The 21040-nt window shown below is 45.8% G+C and overlaps 2 protein-coding genes across 3 annotated transcripts in view; both read right to left on the bottom strand.

The window, feature by feature from the left end:
* The window catches only part of AGBL4 (ATP/GTP binding protein-like 4), an 893441-nt gene that overhangs the window by 175601 nt on the left and 696800 nt on the right, over nucleotides 1-21040 (bottom strand). The gene's annotated exons all lie outside the window — the stretch shown is intronic.
* Nucleotides 1-21040, bottom strand: part of BEND5 (BEN domain containing 5) — a 45576-nt gene that overhangs the window by 14847 nt on the left and 9689 nt on the right. Inside the window, exons 2-3 of one of the 2 annotated variants that reach the window (XM_012722336.1) lie at nucleotides 15305-15438; nucleotides 12416-12882 (exon numbers count right to left, since the gene is read on the bottom strand). In XM_012722336.1, the coding sequence (XP_012577790.1) occupies nucleotides 12416-12653 (238 nt within the window). In that variant the 5' untranslated portion in view covers nucleotides 12654-12882; nucleotides 15305-15438. The remainder of the gene's footprint in view (nucleotides 1-12415; nucleotides 12883-15304; nucleotides 15439-21040) is intronic. The other variant, XM_004678982.1, reaches the window with a different exon arrangement.

Raw genomic sequence — 21040 nt, forward strand, 5'->3', positions numbered from 1 at the left:
CAGTGACTGGCTCACAGGTCACTGCTGGCAAGATCCTGCCCCTCCTTTTCCTTCTGTGGGAGGAAGCTGTTGAGTAAGAGGAGTAATCCAGCTCAGTTCTGATGTTAGTCTGGTTCTTTCTTTCCATCTTCATGTGGCTGTCAAGGAGCTCGTCAAATGACCGCATTCTTTCTTGCTTAGTTTCCCTATCACCCTCAAAATTAAGAAGCACACCGCTGTGTCCTAAAGGCTCAGAACAATTCTCCCCTCTAGCTCAGGGATTGCTTTTCAGTCTCCCAATACTCACTGCTTGTCGCTCCCAGGCCTCCGTGCCTCTGGGTGTGCTGTTGTCTTGGCCTCGAACACCACTTCGTCTGCCTGCCAGCCCCCATTAAACTTCAGAATGAGCTCAGGTATCTCCTTTGAGAGGCTCTGCTCTTATCACTACCTGGTAGGAGTCTCTATGCTGTACATCCTTCTAGCAAACTGCAATCATCTGCCAATCTGGGTGCTGTCAATATTCAACGGTAAAGTTCTTCTCAGACAGTCTTCCCTTTATAATCTTGGTGTCTAGGACGGTGCCTGGCACACTACAGGCTCTCAGTAAATTTATCATGATATGAGAATAGGGAGAGAGAGTTGTGGGGGAGGAGGAATTTAAAGGGCCAAAGGATTCTGAACTAAGGACTTGCTGAACTTAGATGGTTGGGGTTGGAAGTGGGGTTAGATGGGAAACTTCTCAGAGGATTTTTGCAGCACATGAAGTAGCAAATGGACTGTCAAGTAGAAATTGGAAACAGCTAGCCAGGAGAAGGAACTGCTCAGCGGAACACTTGCGGGACAGCAGAAGGCAGGGTGAGTTGGGCTCCTCCCCCTTGCGGGCCCCGCCCACAGTCAGACTCCATTCCAGAAAGAGGCTAACACTCTCCACACATGCGCCTTTCCTGCCTGCGACCTAGTCTTCGTGTTCTGCACATTCCACCCCACAGCCAGCCACCTATGCAAACTCCACCAAGGATTCAAGGTCCGATGCAAATGCCGCCTCCTTCATGAGGCTGCCGGTGCTCTCAAGTGGAGATCAGGTGCTTCCTTCCTAACTCTTGGCTTGGAATGTGGAGCAACAGAGGATTTAAATTTCATGGGTTTCCACTCGCTGTTTAGGTGCATTATGAGCATCCTCTGGTGGTGGTGGAGCTCTGGCTCCTCTGGGTCCCCGATGAGTTCCCCAACACCCATAACAATCAGCTGCCTCATTTGTTTCTATGCCTGATGCCCCCACCAGACTGTGAGGCTAAGGGGCAGGGAGGGACTATGTCTTTTTTTTTTTTTTTTTGCCAGGGATCAGGACTCAGTACAATGCATGGTTCAGATTCTCACCTCAATAGTTAACTTAACCCCTCTGACCAGCCACCTCACCTGACCAGGAAAGAAAACAGCGACTTGGCAGTATTTAAGATTCAATGACTGACTTAATCATGTGTATGAAATGACTGCTCCAGAGTCTGGCACAGAGTGGCTGCTCAGCAAACAGTGGCTCACCCTTCCCCCCCTCTCACACATGCCCATTATCTTGGGTACTCAGTTCAGTCCACTAGAAAACCATGGCTTCTGTGAACCACGGTAACTGCTGGTCTGCTTGTACCCATGGCTCTTTGCACTGGCCTGGCACAGAGGAGGCCTGGCACTACACTGCACACCCGCCTCCCCTGTGCCCACACGGATCTTCCCAGAGTTTTGTCAAATGCCAAGGATCTTCTGGATCTCAAGAAAAACTGTTTCCTAAGATTCTCCCTTAGCACTGTTTAACACAGGGCGGCTGCCAGGTGTTAGCCATGTCCCTGGAACAGTCTCCTTCTCCTGCATTTTTATGGACGATACCCAGGGCCTCAAATTCAGTTCGGAGCAGAGACCAGCCAAAGGTACATTTTGGAAGGGATTCGTCACTAGGCCTGGGTATGAATCTCAAACATGATCTACACAAGTCATCTCGCCTCTGTGTGCCTCAGTTTCCCCACCTGCCAAATGGGGATCATCTTGTCACTATCCAGGCGGATAGTGCTTCGGGGAGAGCCTGACTCTGGAGCAGGCGTGGGACAGGGGCTCAGCAATAGCTCAGCAAATGGCAGATGAGGTAATGAATCAATCAGTAAACTGGGGGTGTTTAGAATTACAAAATCAAAAAGAAAAGGAACAAAAAGCATGTGGTCTCTTTGGGGCGAGAAGGGAGGCCCACTGGTGCTTTTAATTTAAGATGGGGGTAAAAACACATCATTGCGAATTTCAGTCGGCTCCAAGGCTGATGTTGGCAATTTACATCTCATTACAACAAATGCTTCAGATTGCTGTTTTGCTTTTAAAAATTTCTGAGGCATTGTTCTCTTTCAAACACATGTGACCAAATTAGCCACAATAATAAGCACTTGCGCTAAGAGACAGCCTTGTACGATCTGGCGCAGATATTTTAAGTAACAAAGGAACTTTTCTCACTTTGTGGGAAGAGAAGGAATTTTGAAAAAGGAGGGCTTTTGATCCACTTCAGGTTTATTTTGGGGGAAATATACATTCCATGGTGAGAAACCTTTCTGCTGGGTAAAATAAGCTTTTAAAAAAAGCATAAAAGGTAGTACTTCTCTTTTCATTCAGTCAGTCATGAGCCCATTCATCATGCATCACACTGACTGCATGTCAAGATCTAGGCCCTGAAAGAGCACTCGGGACCCTGAGACAAATAAAGCACATCCCAGTTCTAGAGAAGCTGAGAATTTCACATGTGAAATGCTGCTAACTCACATACAAATACTGTGATTTATGAACAAACAGTGGCTTTAGCATTGGAAACTTTGCTTCTCTTATCCACTTCACCTTTTAAAGCCCAGGGTCCTCTTCCATAATATGAATACCGGGGCCCATACGAGAGGGTGTAGTGAACATTTGTCAAAACAAACACATGAAGTAACACTATTCTCTGCTCTTGTCTTCTTAAATTGAACTCAACCTGTTTGCTGAAAATTCTCTAAAAGCTAATACTTGTGTGATTTTCAGGAGGTTCAGCAATCACCTAGTTTTGGATACTAACCAGCATTTCTAATTTTGGGGAAAAGTGAATGATACTAAGTTTCTCTAAAATAGTGCTAAATCCTTTCATTTACTTCTGCAGATATTAAATATTTCTGCTATAGGTTAAACTTTTGTTTCTTCCTGAAAGCAGAATGAATCAGGACACAATTCTTCCATGCATGCTGAGCACCTACCATACCACACAGGTACATGTGGTAGAAAAGGCAGGCCTCTACTTTGCTGAGAAGGACCTGGACAGGAAGATCCATGTCACAATGCTGGAAGCACAGAGGTTGATGGGCTAGTGCCAGGCAGTGGACCCCCCTGTGAATCCCACCCCCTCCTCTAATGGCCATCTGCAAGTAGCTATACATCTTTCTTGCCCTTTCTGTCCCCAGTAAAGGCAGGGACAAATCTGGTCCTATTCCTTCAGTGAGACACGACAAAGCATCTACTAAGTGTCCATTCTGGGTGAGGCAGCCTGAGTGATTCAGTCCCGCAAAGGAAGAGAAGGGCCACAGGTCATTACCATCCTGTGTGCTGGACTAGGGTAAAGGCCTAGGAACAGAAGCAAATAAGGGGTTAGCACTGCAGGAGACTAGAAGACTTCAGAAGGACAGACATACACTTCCAGCTCGTACATGTAGGATAACAAACAGGAGTTTGTTGGGTGTGAGGGCTGGGTGGGGTAATTACCTTCCTATGGTGAGGCAAATGACACATAATTGAGGCTAACTGATTGACCAGGAAGTGGACAGGGTGATGGCCTGCACAGATTTGACAGGGAGACTGACTCAATGATTCTGGAAAGGTTCAGGGCAAAGCTGAGTTCTGACTGTAGTTTTGATGGGTAAGATCCGGGAAGGGAGGGGAGGCTACAGGAAGGATGAGACCCAGTACAGGGCCCTTCAGGGTCTCCTGCCCCTTCCTTTCCACTTTCTGAATGTCTTCTGAGAGGGTCTGGAGAGGGCTTTGGAGGAGAAACAGGAGAAGCCATCCTGTCTTAGGACCCTGGGTTGGGCCAGGTGCTGCAAGCTGGTGAGGAGACACACCCTTAGTCGGTGTGTGTGTGTGTGGGGCTTCCCCAGGAGCCCGACTGGACGTCCCTGAGGGAGCCCTTCCACCCGGGAGAAGCACTGCAGCAGCTGAGTGGGTCTGGGGCCTCAAGGGAGTGAGAGGAACGTAGCTGCTTTTCTTGAAAGGACAGGTGACTGACACCTACTGTCTTTTTTGTTGAGAAACTTATCTCAACATTTTAAACTTTTTATCTGTGTAATTCATCTAACTCCCCTGTAAGTGTTTATGTAACATCTCTCTGGTTATAAATACATTTAAAGGACATCCACAGTCTTGTTCCCAACAGCCAGCACAGTGTCCGTGGCACTCCTCATGAAACATGTGCTGAATTTAAGAAGTGAATCCCCGTGCAAGACCTGCAAAATAGACCCTGTTATCTCTGCAGAGGATCCGAGAGCTACAGTAACTTGCCAAAAGACACACAGATGGTAAGTACTCAATTTAGGATTGACTCTTGCTCTTTCCACTCCCCTATTCCGACTCAGCTAACTGCAGTTTTCAGATTTCCTAGGTTTCTCACATCATGTCCACTCTGTGGGACCCTCAGCTCATCTCTGACCTTCCCAGACCTTCACAGTCATGTAGGGGGCAGAGGGTGGAGTGTCATGAGGATTCACATCACCTCGAAGAGCTCTGAGTCACTCTGACAACCAATGAGCAGGGGAAACTAACCTGGCTCTTCACCTGTAGCTCTTGCTCCTCCCTCCCCAGCTGCCTGGGCTCAGACGGCACCTGAAGGTGGGGGGTGCAGGCAGCACGGGTCTGCCCCATGGACCAGCACTGAGGTGTGGCCATGCCAGAAAGCACACTGGCTGAGTTGCAGCAGGAGGGCATGGGAATACATAGGGCAGGTGGCACAGGGACTGTTCTCAGACTTCTGGGAAGCTGCTGTGGAGCTTCCCCCAGACAGGACTTGAGTTTCATCATGTGACCGATGTCTCCCTACCAAAGCAATCCATCTGCCTGGCTTTGCCTGATTTCCCTCAGGCCAGGAGCCCTTCCAAAGCAGGGACCATATGGGATTCATCTTCACTGAGTGGCTGACCGGTCTGCCTGGTTTAGAGGAAAACAGCAACTGAAGGACTGGACCTCAGGCCACTCTTCTGGCAAAGACCCCACAGGTACTCTTTTGGGGTGGACTGTGGTATTTCTAGTTGTTCTTACTTCTGCAGCTTCATCTCTCCCTCCTGTCTATCTCTTCCCTGCACATTCAGGAAGAAACTACTTGTAGTTTTTTTAATTAATCAGTCCCTCTCCCAACTCCAACTCTTTGTTCAGGCTCTCCTGTTGCCTGAGATACCATTCATTTCCTCTTCATTGAGCTGATCTATCCAGGCCCTTATCTGGGGGCCTTCTCCCACCTTAGCCTACCTGCTCAAGTCACGTTAAGGAACCCTCCTGCACATCCCTCCCAAAACTCAGGAATGCAGCAAGGATCACGCTGCATTCCAACTGTCTGCTGAGGAGACTCTGACTTCTTTACAGAAGTGACAAGGTCCTAACTATTTGACTTCCTTGTGCCCATACAAGGCCTGGAAAAGGGGAAGAGTCTAATAAACGTTCTTGAATGAAAACATTTCCCTTCAGGCAGAGCAACCTAGTAATGTGATGGACTGCCTCGCAAGACAGGACACGAGCTGTCAGTGCGCAGGGCACTGTTTCAAGAGGCTGGGTGATGCATGGGAGGCTTCAGGTTTCCTGTCCTCTGTACGGGGAGGCTGGACTAGGGGAACTTTTAAAAGACCAAGGTGCTGGGGCTTCAAGGATGACCTCCACTCCAACTCAGAGCCACATGGAGCAGCAAGGGAGGGTGCAGCCTGTCACTGGGCCCTGCGAACCCCTGCTGATAGCACCCTCCCTCCTGGCTGCACATTAATCTTTCACTGCTTTCATGGTGATCAGTGTGTTCCAATTCCAGGTGGCATAGGCATGTCCCATTCCCGTTTTTGTTCTCAGTGTTTTCATCTATAGGGTGGGGGTGAAAAGCTGGATTGAGTTCTCTTTAGAGAGATCATTTCATTAAAAACTCTAGGAATTTTCTGGTTGGCATCCTAAAGCCACATTGTTTAGCATAGCTGGAAACATCAAACCCAATAACTCAAGAGTTCAGCCATTTCAGAACCCACTGCAGCATGTGAAAGGGGTCTCACAGGAGGGCAGAAGACACAGTCACTGCAGAAACACAGGGTTTGGGTGCCTGTGAGGTCAGTCTGCCTGTTGCAAGGAAAAGCAAGACAGACCTCAGTCTCAAATCTGGTTCTCTCATTTCCTGGTTACGTGGCTGCAGGCAAGTTCCTTAATCTCTCTGAGACTGTTTCCTGATCTGATGATTCTATCTACTGCTGAGTCTGTTTTATATACGTAGAGCTTCTAGCTTCCGGCCCAGGGTAGGCACAGGTCTCCAGAAAGACAGTAAGGACCGCATAAAACCCTTTCTACCTCCACTTCCTTGGACTAGCAAATGCAGCAGAAAACAGCCTGTCCCATGCCCACACAGAGGCCAGGCACCAGCAGGCACACCAGCTACTCAAGTATTTGCTGGCTGTCCAAGCAAGTAGCAAAGGGACAACCTTGATTTGTCCTTCAGTCCCATCCCCAGTGCCCCCTAAAAATGAACTCTAGGGAGAAAAGAGATAAGAGGGTCCTTCAGTGTCCTATCAGTGTGAAATCAGCTCTTAAAATAATCCTGGATGAATGTGGCTGATTATGATTTAGTCAATAGTGCAAAAAGCCATTTAGGGCCTCCCTGGTGGTGCAGCTATGGAGGCAGCCCCTGAAGCATAAGTTAGGTCCCTGGACAGCAACCTGCCCCACATGATGCAGCGAGCTCTCCTGTCTCCCCACTGCTCTCCTCAGCAGTGTATTTCAGTAGATCTGCCTGTTCTGCTCCCCACTCTTGTCTCTGGCAAACACTCTCACCCCTGCACTTCTGACCTATACCCCAGTTCTTGTAGGCATGAATAAATAAAACAAATAACCCTTTTTAGAAAACAAAAAACCACTCAAAGTGGAGATAAGAGAGATGATTTCACTTCTTACTGTTAGATGTTTTCCTCCATCCAAGTTAAGGAGGCACAAGGCATGGTGATTTTGACTCCACTCTGCTAACAATGGAGGCAGGTGGCAGATGGTGGAGGTCCTGGGTCTCACCTCTAGGGTGCAGACATAAAAACCTGACCCTACAAGGATGTCTGCCGGTCATCCTCTTAGTCTTCCCTCAAGTCCAGCTTGCGTGAGCAGTCTTGCTTACTGTGAGAATGAACGAAAGGCCAATGGAGATTGGAAAAGAGCTTTAGGATAAATAGGCCCCATGAGACCTGCCCTGGCAGAGAGGAAACTGAATCATAACCAGTGATGTCTGAAGAACTGTTAAACTGGGGTCAAAAAGTGGTTGGGGACAGGAGTTGGAGACAAGGGGCTCGAAATCTATAAAGAACACACCACTGAGTTTGAAATCCAACTCAGGAGTAGCTGAAACATGGACTAGTCAAAAGGATTTTTGAAATTTATTAAAGGGGATGTAGCAACTTCCAGGAGACAGAGTGTTTGACCAAAGATTAAGACATGTCAGACAATTACTGTGTAAAACAACTGTGTCCTACTGTGCTGTAGGACAATGGGGCCTATGATGTGCCAAGCATGTAGGTCACCATTTCACGTGCACCCTCAAGTGAGCTTTCACCATTCAGGCCAGCCCATCTAGGGCTTTCTAGATGCCAGTCCTTGGGCAGAGATCTTACATGCATTTGTTCATTTGATCCCCTTAAGACCCCTAACTTAAGGACTGGCATCATTATTCTCTTTGTTTTACAGATCAAGAAACTGAGGTCCAGAGAGTTTAGTAAGTTGCCCAAGATACTGGACATACCAGTTTCTGATCTCAGGGACCTTGCAGGCCCTTAATCACCAATTTGGCTTTCTTGCCTGTACTTATAGGCATTAAGATCTCCATGTGACAGAAGAGAAAACAGAGGCTGAGGAGGGTTAAATTGTTTGCCTGAAGTTGCACAGGTATGAATTAGAGAGCTGAGCTTCAACCTCAGGGAACATGAAGCCCCAGCTACTAAAGTCCAGGCTGCCTTTTGTACAGGGGAAAGCTGGCGGGCGGCATTTGGCTGACATTAGCTGCCTTTACAAAGGCACCATCAGAGACCTGTGCCTAAAGAATCCAGCTTAGACCGCAAAGGATTTTAAAGATCAAAGCTGGTATTTTAACAGACCTTGGACTGAACACAAGGCACAAGCCCAGAGGGGAACAGAGGTGCTAGAAATGCAGCTCGAAAGTGCCGAGACAGGTCTGCAGGCCACGATGGTGGATGGCGGTCTCCTTTTCACAACTTTCAACCAGTTTGTGATCTGGCCAACAGGGATGATAATCTCTTCTTTCAATGTTCTCCTCTCAACTGGACATAATAATCCTTACTTGGGCCTGCATCAGGTGCATCAGGACAGTCCAATGGATTAAACATGTCAAGGTGCTATAAAGTTTGTAGTGTGTATATGAATAATGGTCATTCTCTTTATGTGTGTTTCTTCTGTTAGATGCCATCGTTTCCACCTACATTCCTTGACAAAGTGTGCGTAAAATCCCAAACACCCATGTCTCCTCCTGCGACTGCAGCGCCTGCTTTGTTCTGTCTGTGCAATACCTAGACTGTGCGCATCCTGAAGGCAGGCACTGAAACTCTTTTTATGTCACAGAGCCCTTTCGCTTCTTCCCTTAACTAGATTACCTGAATTGCATCAAAATGAACTGAAATACCCTAAGTGGGACTTACAGATAATGGCTGCAAACTGAGCATTATCTAAGCTATGGCCTTTGATCTCTACACCTAAGAACTCTAGGTAAGGAGATGCAAGAAGTCCCTAGAATTTACTACTATGCATACACCAGCACCAACCTTGCAACGGGCTCTCTACTGTTCTGCTCCCCTACTCCCCTCAGAATTCTCTGTTAAGCACCAGTTTATTCAATACAACTCTAGTTTATGACTGTTATGTTCTACATTCCCAGCCCCTGACATGGTGCTGGTACAAAGCATTCACTCCATAAGTGTCTTTTAAATGGATTTATGCACAAATGAATACATACTTTTAAAATTAGAATATCTTTGCTTTTTGTGTCTTCATTTACTTCTTTGGGAGGTGGGCAGGAAAAGCCAGTAAAGGAAAAGGAGACTGGCATTTATTAAACAGTTATAATGTGCTTATTACTGGCTATATTTGTATATGAACCTTCCTCACTGTATTTTTTCCCTGTCACAGAGGCCCTGGGAGAAGGGACCCTAGGTTATAATGCGGTTCCGTTCATCAGAGAGGTCTACTTCCCATGCTAGGGTCATAGAAAAGTTGTTTTATACAGAGAAGATTCCTTAGGGGTGTGGGGTGTCAGGATAGGTCAACCCCATGTTAGTGACAGTGAAGTTGGAAGACTCAAAAAGTCCAGGTAGGGTAAAGGCCACCAAGGCAAACAAGAGCAAGCATCTGGGGACCCCTGGAATCTGGCATTCTCTGGGCTTGTTTCCTCATCAGCAACATGAGGGCAACAACCTATATCCTCTCCAAGTTCCTTCACATCTCCGTGTTCTACAGAATCTTTGTTGTTAAAGCCATCTTGTGTTTGATAATGAATGGAAGAAGAATGAATCAATACACAAATGAGGAAGCCATTGGGTAAGTCCCCAAAACATCTGTACCATGTTGCTGCCGTCACCCCCAAAGCTGCTCCAGTCTCCACAGGATGCACTGTCACAACTCCTGCCAGGGGACCTGCTTGCTACCCAAGTCCCCATGAGGCTCAAGAGGCCAGGCCTCTGCTCTGTGACTATCTTATCTGCCACCTGCAGGACCCCACTGGCTGAAGGAGTTAGCAGTAATTTTTCTAGGTGGAGAACCTTTAAAACAGAGTGTCTCTTGCCTTGCTCAGTGACCCCATCTCTGCATTTGCTTTTTATGAGATGGATGACCCAACATACAAAGACAAAAGGTCCCTAAGCTGGGCCCTAGGTGAGGCAGACAGTATGTATATATACATACATATATACATATACATATATATACATATATATACACACATACATATACATACCTATACACACATATACATACATACATACATACATATATATATATTTAGAGGGCACCTAAATTGAGACTCAGACGGGGCCTCGGGGGTCACCTTCTGGCTGCTTCTGCCTTGTCTCAGGCTTCTGAGCACTGTGCACAGAGCAAGAATTATTCTAGCAGCAGGGTGTCATCTCAAACTAATTCCACTTCGAATGTTAGCACCCCCACCCCAATTTCTTACATTTTAATTACATGCTTGTATGTTAACGTCCATCACTACATCCTGGCTTCCAATGCCTTAATCTTTGTGTCTCCTCAAGTGCCTGGATTCAAGCATCTGGTCAGTGTCAGCTGACTGACAGAGTGAACAAATGTGCAAACCTACATAGAACCCCACCGATCCTCTGTCAGAAGATCCTGAGAGGTAGAACTTAGTTGACTTGCCCAAGGGCAAACAGCCAACTGATTTGGGGAGTGAGTGTTTAAATCAAACAACCCTGTCTTAGCCCCTTGTTAGTAAGGGTGAGGAAAAGGAGCTAAAGTAACTGAGATCCACTGAAGGCGAGTCACTCTGCCACATCCCAGGCCCTAAGGGAAATTATTTTCGCTTTACAGATGAGAATGTCCGGGCCCAGAGATGCTTTGCTTAGATTGTTCTTCACCCTCCCACTCACCCACTGCTGCCTGGATAACACCAATTCAGCTTCAGGCTCCAGCTTAGAAGTTATTTCCTTCAGGAAGACTTCCCCCAAATTTAGTGGGGGAACTTCTCGGGTCTCCACAGCCCATGCCTCGGCCCTCAGGTGGCTTTTATGCCTGGTATAGTCACTCATTATGTCAGCAGCTGTCTCCTTCACCAAACTCGAAGTTCCTCAAGGACAGAGGACTTTGTTATACCTTAAATACAGCAAACTCTGCCCCACTAGGCAAAAATTTGGCACACACTGCAGGGGCCCAGAAATATTTGTGAAAGGAAAGAGGAAAGGAGGGAAGGAAGTAAAATGTACCTACCAAGTAACATGAGTAAGAGCATATTTATCCAAAGATCAAAGATATTGCTATCTACTATCTAGACAACAGAAACCTTCCTTTTTGAATACAAAACTGTATCTATATTTGGCTTAAACTTTGGGGATAGAACTTGTGTTTTTGGACAAGATCACTCCCATTTTAGATGAAGCAAGCTGAGTCAGGGTTAATGATTATCCTCAGGGAATGTGAAGATTATGAACTTGTGCTATACTGACGTCCTCAATACCGACTGGCATCTGTCTGGATTACTATGTTCTGAAAGAGTGTGTTTCCTTTCTGGTAAGCAGTCACTGCTCTCTGTGGTCAAGGCTGCTATCTATCAGATTTCCCATAATTCCTACTTCTAAACTACATTAGATGAGAAAACCTTAAAGTCAGTTTTACAAAACTGGCTTGTAAAAATCAGATGCAATAAAGGAGCCTATGGTATTCTCCTCTGAGCATAATAAAGGAGTCAGATATATCTTTAGATTAATCTTTCTAAGGTTATAGGTCTGCCTGATTTAAAAAAAAAAAAAAGGTCAATGTTTCTCATCTCTACCAACATAAATGCAGACACCCCAGATCCCTAGAATGTTGAAGACCTTCAACTGTCCTCAAACTACAGTCACAGTATCTCTTCTTCGCCACTCCAGATGTCTTCCCATACACTGGGGCTGCTCCCCTCAGTGCCTCCTGCACAGGAAACACCAGCCCCACCTCAGGGCTCAGTTTGGGGCCCAGCGCCTTCCTGAAATCTCCTGCAGTCACAAATAGCCCTTCTCCATTCTTTGAACTCTCCTGCCATTTCCCCCACACTTCTCGCATGGCTGCTGACTTAAAGTAATACACTTTTTAAGAACCATGTCTAGTTCTCCATACTACCCTGAAGGCTCCCAGGAGAGGTTTCCTATGACTGCTAGTACTGCCTCTTGCTGAATTAATGCATAAATGAGCGGTGGCAAGTACTGTCAGCTCTTGTGCGCTGAGTCACATTTTCCCATGCTCCCCACCACATTCTCTATAGCTGGGGGTTGCTGCATAAGCTCCTACTGGATTTACTGTGGGAGGAGAGTGTCTGACTCTGGGGTGACTGCTAAGCCAAGTCTGCCCTTCCCTTGCCTCAGGGGCCCTTGGCCTGCCTCTCCCCCTCATGCTCTCCTGGCAGAGGGTGGCACAAAGCATCCCGCGCTGTGAGGGGTAGGTGGGCTGCTGGGGCACTCACCACTGCCAAGCCTGAGCAGCAGCACATCCTGGAGCCTCCGGTTGAGGTCTCGGAGTTCCTTCATTTCGGACACGAGTGCCCCGTACTCCTTGAGCTTCTTGGCCTGCTGTACCAGCTGCCTCCGAGTCCGCTCTAGCTCCTGCTGAAGGTGGCGCATCTCCTCCTGCTGCTGCTGGTAGTTACGCAGCAGCTCCTCGTACAGAGCCCGGGGCACGACGGCATCTTCCAGACTGTCCATGTCCTCTGTGCCCGGCGAGGCCTCTACGAAGACCTCCTCTGGACACGTGCTGTGGCCTAGGCTCAGGCCGTTCTGCTTCTCCAGCCGAGCCACCACGGCCTCGATGCTCTTGTGCGCCACTTCGCTCGGCTTCCGCCCCTCAGGTCTCTGTGTAGGACAACGAGAATCAGTTCAGGCAAGGGCAGCTGGGGCTTTCTTGGACTGCAGCTCAATATTTCCCCAGACAATCCTAGAATCACAGAACCATAGAACATCAGTGCTTGGAGAAACTCGAGTGAACATTTAGTCAAAACCCTTCATTTTACAAGTGGGGAACAGAGGTCCACAGTGGGAAGGGTCTTGCTCAACGTCATACTCAGTTAGCAGCAGGACCAGGACTTTGTTCCCAGAGCTTTGTCTACTCAATTCCTCTGCCTCTTGGGGGTGTATTCTCCCATGAATGCCCTCCCCAGTCCCCGGCCCCCACCCACTGCCTGGGCAGTGTCTGGCTCATAGGAGGATCAGTGAGAAATCTGGACAGGCCCTCCCAGGGGAGTCACTCCTCAAATCTAATCTCTTCAACAACAAAAACATAAAAGAAAAAAAACAGTTGTGTGTGTGGGGGGGGGGGGATGGTACTCAACAAATAACCTTTTACTCAAGAATGCATTAGTTGGGAAGGATGCAAAGAACTCTAACCTAGGGCAGGAACCATTCTTATTTTCTCTGTCTCTCTACTATGAATTCAGAATGTGCACTTTGCAGGTGCTTGATAAATGTTTATTTAAGTAAAAAGTTCCAAGTATTCAAAGAATACTAGTATCAAAGTTTCCTTCAGTTTAATGTCCTCATTTTACCAGGTGAGGAAAAAGAGGCTCAGAGACGGAAAGAAGTGTACTCAGGGGTACACAGTGAGCGACAGATAGTCAGAACCTAGAGCCCAACTTCTAGTGCTCATCTCTCTCTCACAATGCGGCTTGGACTCTGGCCAAGCTCAGCAAGACAGTTTGCCGAGAAGAGGTTTATCCAGGACTATCCAGGGCTGGGGTTTCAGACGCCTGAGGAAACTTCAGCTTAAGTGGACAAAGCTTCCACTGGGCGGGATTGAGAGTTCCAGGACAAACTGAATTCTTCCCTGAGGGCAGGAGGGCTGTGAGCTTTTCCTGACTGGGGACACTTGTGGGAGGTCCAGACAACTAAGGACACAAAATTCTGGACAACTTAACTGGGTCAGGTGTTAAAATAAAAAACAAAGGGAGATCAGCCTTGAGCATTCCTTAAGCAGACAAAACCAGCTTAGTCAGACAAAGCTTAATTTAGCTTATTTTGCTAGACTAATCTGACATGGGTCATTTCTTGATTATACCTCTGGAAATCATAAGCAAAACTTTAACTGTTTCCCAAGGTTGTGAGGAGGTAACAGATCAATTCTCTATCAGTTGAGAAAATTTCATTTAAGAAAATTCTAGTATTATAAGCAGTCATTGTGAAGCAGAAAGAGTCACTGACTTCTCACTATCTAGATCACTTCCTATTAATCTATGCTCCCAACCTCTAGCCCCCAAGCCCCAGCCCCTGCTGAGTCTCACTCAGTGTTTAGGTTTGAGTGGTCCTTGTTTGCAAATTGCCTTCTGGTGTGTGCATGGTAAATTTTTACTAGCTACTAGCGTAGTGATTCTTTGTTTAACTTCAGTTATTTCTGAACTTTTGACAAAGGTCAGGACTGCCTTAACCACTCATTACATTTCTGGAAATTTAAGGAGAAAACAGAAAAAAACATGCCTGAGACTGAGTTACATGACAAATCCTCTAACACTGATGCACTGGGTGTGGCTAGTCTAGATGAACTCCTCAGCTAAAACTGCAATGCTCACCAATTTCGGTACCTGTCTCATCACTGTACAGTTAGAGGCCTAAGGGCAGGAGCTGGATTGACTAATCTCCAAGACCACAGGGATTGGCACTGGGCCAGATCCACAGTGGGAGTGCAATGAACTGGCTTCAGTTGCTTCTTTTACACTAGACCTGAGGAATGTCTCTGTCCATGTGTCTGAAATCAGGCCATAGTCAATGCTTTCTTCATCCTCCCTTCCTCTGGGCTACCCACTGTATGAAAACACACCTGGCTTGCTGAAGAAATTTTTAGTAGGCTTACAAAGGACCCTGGAGAAGACTAACCCAGGAGCACACCACAGGAAATACAATCTGTGCAAAAGTTGTCTTTCAATCCAGGGTCCTCTAAACCCCCTTCTGCAAATCTGTCAAACCTCTTCCCCAAAGAGTCTACCCTTAACTGTTTAGGGCAGTCTGGTAGTAGCTGGTTTGGAACTTCCGCCCCAGAGCACAGCTCTAGCTCAGTTCTAGCCTAGAGCACAGCTCAGCTCTCCAGAGTGGGGTGCAGAGAAGCACACCATTCCAAGCGCTCAGCAGCAATGGCCCAGCACAGACAACACAAACAGGACACAGCCTGGTGCCAGGTGTGAGTCAGGGGCCCCTGGAAATTCAGCCAGCAAGCATGCTAGCTGTCCTGAGCCTCCTTCCACCTAAAAAATCATGGTCTATAACATCAGGAAACATTTTTGTGGGGAGAGGAGACCAGACTAGAATTTTTTAGTTATTAGAAAGCTGAAAATGTTCCTACATATTTCCAAAAGAAGGAAAGTTTTTGTTACCTTGATGTGTCTAAGTTGTAAATCTTCTTCCCCATAATCTTTAATTTCCCCATCTTCTTCTATATGATTGAGAGAAAGTTTGGGGATTTTTATTTTCTTCTGCATCACACTGTTTTCAAGGTCAGATTTGTCTTCTAAAATGCATATCAAAAGAACAAGTTTCAATATGAGTCAAAATACCCAAACTGCCCATAACCTCAAATGCTAGCAAATAACTGAGGCCAGACCAGTTAAAAGGAAAAACAAACCAACCCCAGGCACGCAGGGATCCTAAAAGCAGCTGTGCAGATAGATCATGTCGAAGATTAAGGGTATCAAAGAGCACTTGCATCACAGCACTGAAAGAGTGTCTGCTGAATCTGCTTAGGGGTTTCTCTAAGTACATCTTAAAGGTTGACCTTTTAGGGAATTCTAGAGTCTTGGAATTGCAGTGGCTTTCAGATTATTATCTATTTTAAACTGAACTAACATACAAGCAAGATCTTTTTAAGCCAAGCAGCTTCATAGAAAAATTTGGTGTACTTCTGCAAGTCAGGTACCAAGAGGTCTAAAGGCTCTTATATAGGCAAAGCATGACTGGAAGGTCAGAGCCTGCCCCACATCTCAGACACAGGGCAGGCTGAGAGAAGAATAGCATTCACTATCATTTTTTGGGTATCATCCCAGCAATGGCAGAATTTGAGGGGCCTCAGTGAACAACTGGTTCAGCTCTGTTGTTTTGCAGATGAAGGAATTCGAACCAAGAGGATGGAGGAGCATGTTCAAAACATGAGCTGAGAAAGAAGCAGGAATCAGCAACAGACCTCTGACTGCATGCCTATTGCTTACATGTGGTAGCAACACATATCAAAGTGGGTGGACAGTTTTTATAAGCTGTTAAGTGAAATACAAGGAGGCATTATTTCTCTTCATGTTCTCATTCTTTAAGGTGATCTTCCAATAATCTAAAGGATGATGATTTTTCTATTGAACTCTAAAATTCTATTTCCCAGGTATTTCTCTCATACAGGAGATGTCAAAAATAAAAATTCAAACAGGAGAGTGCCAACTTGAGAGGAAGTTGTGGAAACTTAAAATTGCTCTGAAACTGACCCCTTGTGGTAAGTATTCTAGGGTCTTCTTCTCTAGTCTTGAACGGAGACTTGGGGAATTACTGGCTCTTATACTCCTCGAAAGCTCCCCCTACTCATCCTAAATGAATTTCCTAGCATGCTGCCCAAAGTCAGATGTGGCACAAGGCCTGGGGGCTGGCTAAATCCAGTCTCTACAGGTCTTTATACATGAGTGTGAGTGGCTGTGCACATGGATATGACTATGTTAAATATGTCCTTATATTTCCCCCAGGCCAGGCTTCTCTCCTCATAACTTGTTTACAAAGTTGAGAAGGAAGCTTACAAACACTGCACTATTCCAGAATGTATTCAAGTCCCAGAGCTGTCTTGAGGGTCTCAGGAATGGAGGCCCCGCTGGTCAGAGGTGATGATCCAGTATCAGAGAGACCTCAGTATGAACCTCAGCGCTTCGATGACAGGGAGAGAAGGGCTACACAGGGGTTTAGTCTCTATGAGCTCAGATGTCTCCTCTACACAGGGAGTTGTGGGATGACAGCTCACTACACAGTGTCTGGTGCATGCTATGCACTCAAAGAAAGAGATATTAAAATTGGTGTGATCAACATACTTGGAATCATTTCATGTCCCTAGGCATATGGTGAATAATGAAACCAATTTTAAAAACAAAGGAATGACTTAAGTAGGGTATGGCGTGTACTGGAATTGCTCAAAAAAAAAGAGAGAGGTGGTCTTTGTTAACATCTCCCTTGTAACCAGAGATGAAAATGGCCTTTCTTGCGAAGCAGCGGAGTAGCCCTCGGTTGTATTTTCACAAGAAGAGCCTATTCTTGTTCTCTGTACATCTATAAGACATAGTCAATGAGATAATTATGAGCAACAGAAGGCAGTCTGGTCTTTCTAAAAGAGCAACCAGGTTCCTCCCTACAAAACACTATTGACTTGTTCTAAGCCAAAAAGATGCTAACATGTAAAACCTGAAGAAAGTGCCCCAATGAAATGATCCTGATGGATCCATCCTGGGGTGGATGTGTGTTTTTACATGTGAAAAAAGAGAGAGAAAGAGAATCAAGGGTTGAAAAGAGAGGGCAGTATTAGGATTTCCAAAAGTTTTGGGACAAAGTTCCTGGGCTAATCTTCAGTTTGCCAAGTTCAAGGGCAAAGGTTTGACATAGAGTCACCAAACTGGGAGTGACAGCAGAGCTCTGCCTCCCTGAGCTGAAACTCTACAGGTGAGGATCAGGCTGGTGGTAGAGAAGCAATCGTCCAGACTCTTAAAACTAAGTAATATTTAATATTTGAACTGAGGTAAATCACCTCATCCAACCCTTTCAAAATGTGTATCAGGAAACTGAGATTTCAAATGGCGAAGGGTTCATGTATTCATCTGCATAATAATCAGGTTCAGGGATTGAGGGGAGCAAGATAGGCAGGGCTCCCACCTGGAGAACTGAGTGTGGGGTCCCAGAGGTTAAAGCCATACCATGCACAGTGTGAGAACTCAGACTGTGTGATGCAGCCCACAGTATTCCCTTCCTGGCCTCCATTTAACATTTACTGAGATTTTACACTTGTAGGATCTTTTCTGGGCCCTGGGGACATAAAGAAAATGGAGAGAGTAACTGTTATTGGATCTTGGGGATAAGGAAGATCACTTTGTTTGGAGCATCCAGAGCAGGGTTTTGAGAGGAAATGGCTTTTGAGCTAGACTCCTTTTTTGCTAAAGCAAACTAAAGTTACTTTACTACTCTGAGACTGTTTTGCCATCTGTGACTTGACATCTGTGACTTGAAGTAAATAATTCCTACAGACATTGTCAGGATGCTGGAAGGATGATCAGTTCTGTATGGTAAGATTTTGCACAGTGGATGGCACTTGGACAGTCAGTGATCATGAGGGAGTCAGGTGGGGGAGAATAAGGATTCACACAAGAGTGGGAAAGAACAGAAGTCAAATAAGCAAGGTTAGGGTAATATACCTGGATGGGTTATGAAAGATGGTTCTGTCACAGGCAGGAGAGATAGGTGAGGTAGAAAGTTACAGTGGTTTGAATGGAGAATAAATGGCCTTGAATGACAAGTTAAGGCAAGCTGGGGTTGAGCTTGCAGTTGTGAAAAACACAACTCACACAGCCTGGATTCCAAGTCCACTTCTGTCTCCTGGTAGGTATGAGAAGTCAAGCAAGCTGCCATGTCAGTGAGTAGAGAAATGGAGATAGCACATCTACCTCAAGTGGGGATCAAATCAACTGAGTTAATGTGCCCTAAAAACAACAAAGCATGGTACAGACAAGTGCACGGGAATAAGAAAGCTGAACACAGCCTGCTGCTAGTTCAGGGCCTGATGGAGGCTTTCTTCTCGAGGTGGAGACCTCAGGGCTCCACTCCCCACGTGGTTACAGGAGGTCCTCCTCTACCCAACCCCCTGCACCCCTGTCCAAGGCTCCACGCTCATCCAGCTAACTGGAATGTCACCCTCGTTCCTTGTCTGCTTGATAAACTCCATTCAACCTTCACTTAAATTTCTTTTCTCCTCAAAGGTGCCATTGCACATCATAAATACCTTTTCTGTGTCCTATTTCCTTACCATGCTGCAGTTATCTGCTTTGAGGTCTATCTTCTCCACTGGAGTGTGAGTAATCTCAGATCAAAGCCCATATCATTGGCTTTGCCATACAACAGGGACTCCTCAAACCAAAATGTTTAATCAAATATTACAAAAGGTGGCTGCACCAGTAAGCATGATGGAATGCTTACAGAATGCATTATAATAACATCACCAGTCATAAGAGAAATGTAAATGAAAACAACAGTGAGGTATCACTGAATAGTCACTAGGAGGGCAATAATAATAGTAGTAGTAGTAGTAGTAAAAGAAAGGAAAAACAACAAGTGTTAGGAAGATGTGGATAAATTAAAACCATCAGCATTCCCAGTAGGAATGTAAAATGGGGCCACTGTTGTGGGAAGAACTGCTTGGCAGTTCTTCAAATCATTAAACGTAGACTTACTATATGACCTGGTAATTCCACTGCTGGTTACATTCCCAAGAGAAATGAAAACACATGTGCCCCAAAACCTTGTACACAAATTTTCACAGCAACATTATTCACAAAGACAAAAGATGGAAACATCCTAATTGTTGATCAAGTGATAAATGAATGGATAAACAAAATGTGTGGGATTATCCATACAATGGACTACTCAACTCTAAAAGAAAAGGAAGAGCTGATCTATGCTATAACATCAATGAACCTTGAGAAAATCATACTTCATGAGAGACAAAGGCCACAAATTGTATGATTCCTCTGATTTGAGATATTCAGAATAGGCAGTTCCATAGAGACAGAAAGATGATTTGTTGCCTGGGGGTTGGGGAGAAAAAGCGGTAAGTAACTGCTTAATGGGTAAAAGGGAATCTTTTGGGAAGAAGTGATTAAAATTTCTAAAAATAGAGGTGATGGTTACAGAACATCATTTGCAAAAGCCATTGAATCTACACACTTTAAAATGATTAGAATAGTGAATTTTTATGTGAATTATATTTCAATTAAAAAATAGACTGTCATTTATGGAATATCTAGTATAAGGCACAACACCTCTTAACAATCCTGTAATTAGGTATTATTAGCTATCTTTTCTTTCTACAAAAGAAGAAATGAGATTCAAATAAGGTCCAACACCACCCACAAGGTAAGGTACAGTCAGAATTTGGTAAGGTCTTTCTGTCCTCCAAGTCCATACCTGGAACATATTAGGGCCAGAATAAATGCTGAAAAATGAATGATGGCTGTGGATAAGGACATTGAAATCCCCCGGCCTGAAAGTCAAAGCAGAAGATCCTGCCAGACCTCTCTGTCCTCAGGAAGCCCCCAGAAAGTACTACCCATGTCTAGGCACAGTAGAAATAGGTTGTGACCAGAACTCAGGTTTGAATGGGTTCTTTGCAAAGACAGGCTGAACAGTATAGGAAGTGTGAGATGACAAGAGCAAGTTCAAGTTCAGGAAAGGGTAGAAGCAGACAATAGCTCCAATTACAGGCCTCCTGATCACAGGTACCTGGATCTTGGGTACCTCCATGCTTGTCTGGGGCAGATGGGCTGGGGTGGCTCTTAAAGCTTCCCTGAGAATTAACTACTTCCTGGCTCTATTTTTTTTTTAAAGATTTATTTATTTATGCATACAGAAATGAGGTACAGCAGGGGTGGCAAGAAGACTCACCAGAAACAGAGCGAGAAGCAGAACAGGCAGATCGACAAAGTACACTGTTGAGGGGAGCAGCGGCAGAGTAGAAGAGGTCAGCTGTGCCATGTGGGTCACCTCTGGGGCGGGGATGGAACTCGCACTGAAACCGCCAGGGCTAGGCTTAGCTTCACAGTGCAGAGCTCCAACCCGCTGTGCCACCAGGGAGGGCTCCTCCTGGCTCTATTCTAATGCCCATCAATCTCTTCCTTGACTCACGCTCCCTGGAAGAGTTATGGGGGCGATCTGAAGCTTCCACTCATCCTTTACTGAGCCCCTATTCTGGTCTGAGCACTATTCTCAACATTCCTTATCTTTTGGACACTTATATCCCAGCCTGTGCCAATAACCTCAATTGGAATGTAAGGTTTGACTTCCTCAGGGAGGCTGCCTCAAATGGGGGCAAGCCTCTGGCCTACAGACCT

This window comes from Condylura cristata, unplaced genomic scaffold (genome assembly GCF_000260355.1).
Source record: "Condylura cristata isolate star-nosed mole 26May11 unplaced genomic scaffold, ConCri1.0 scaffold00008, whole genome shotgun sequence".
In the NCBI taxonomy this organism is placed as follows: domain Eukaryota; kingdom Metazoa; phylum Chordata; class Mammalia; order Eulipotyphla; family Talpidae; genus Condylura; species Condylura cristata.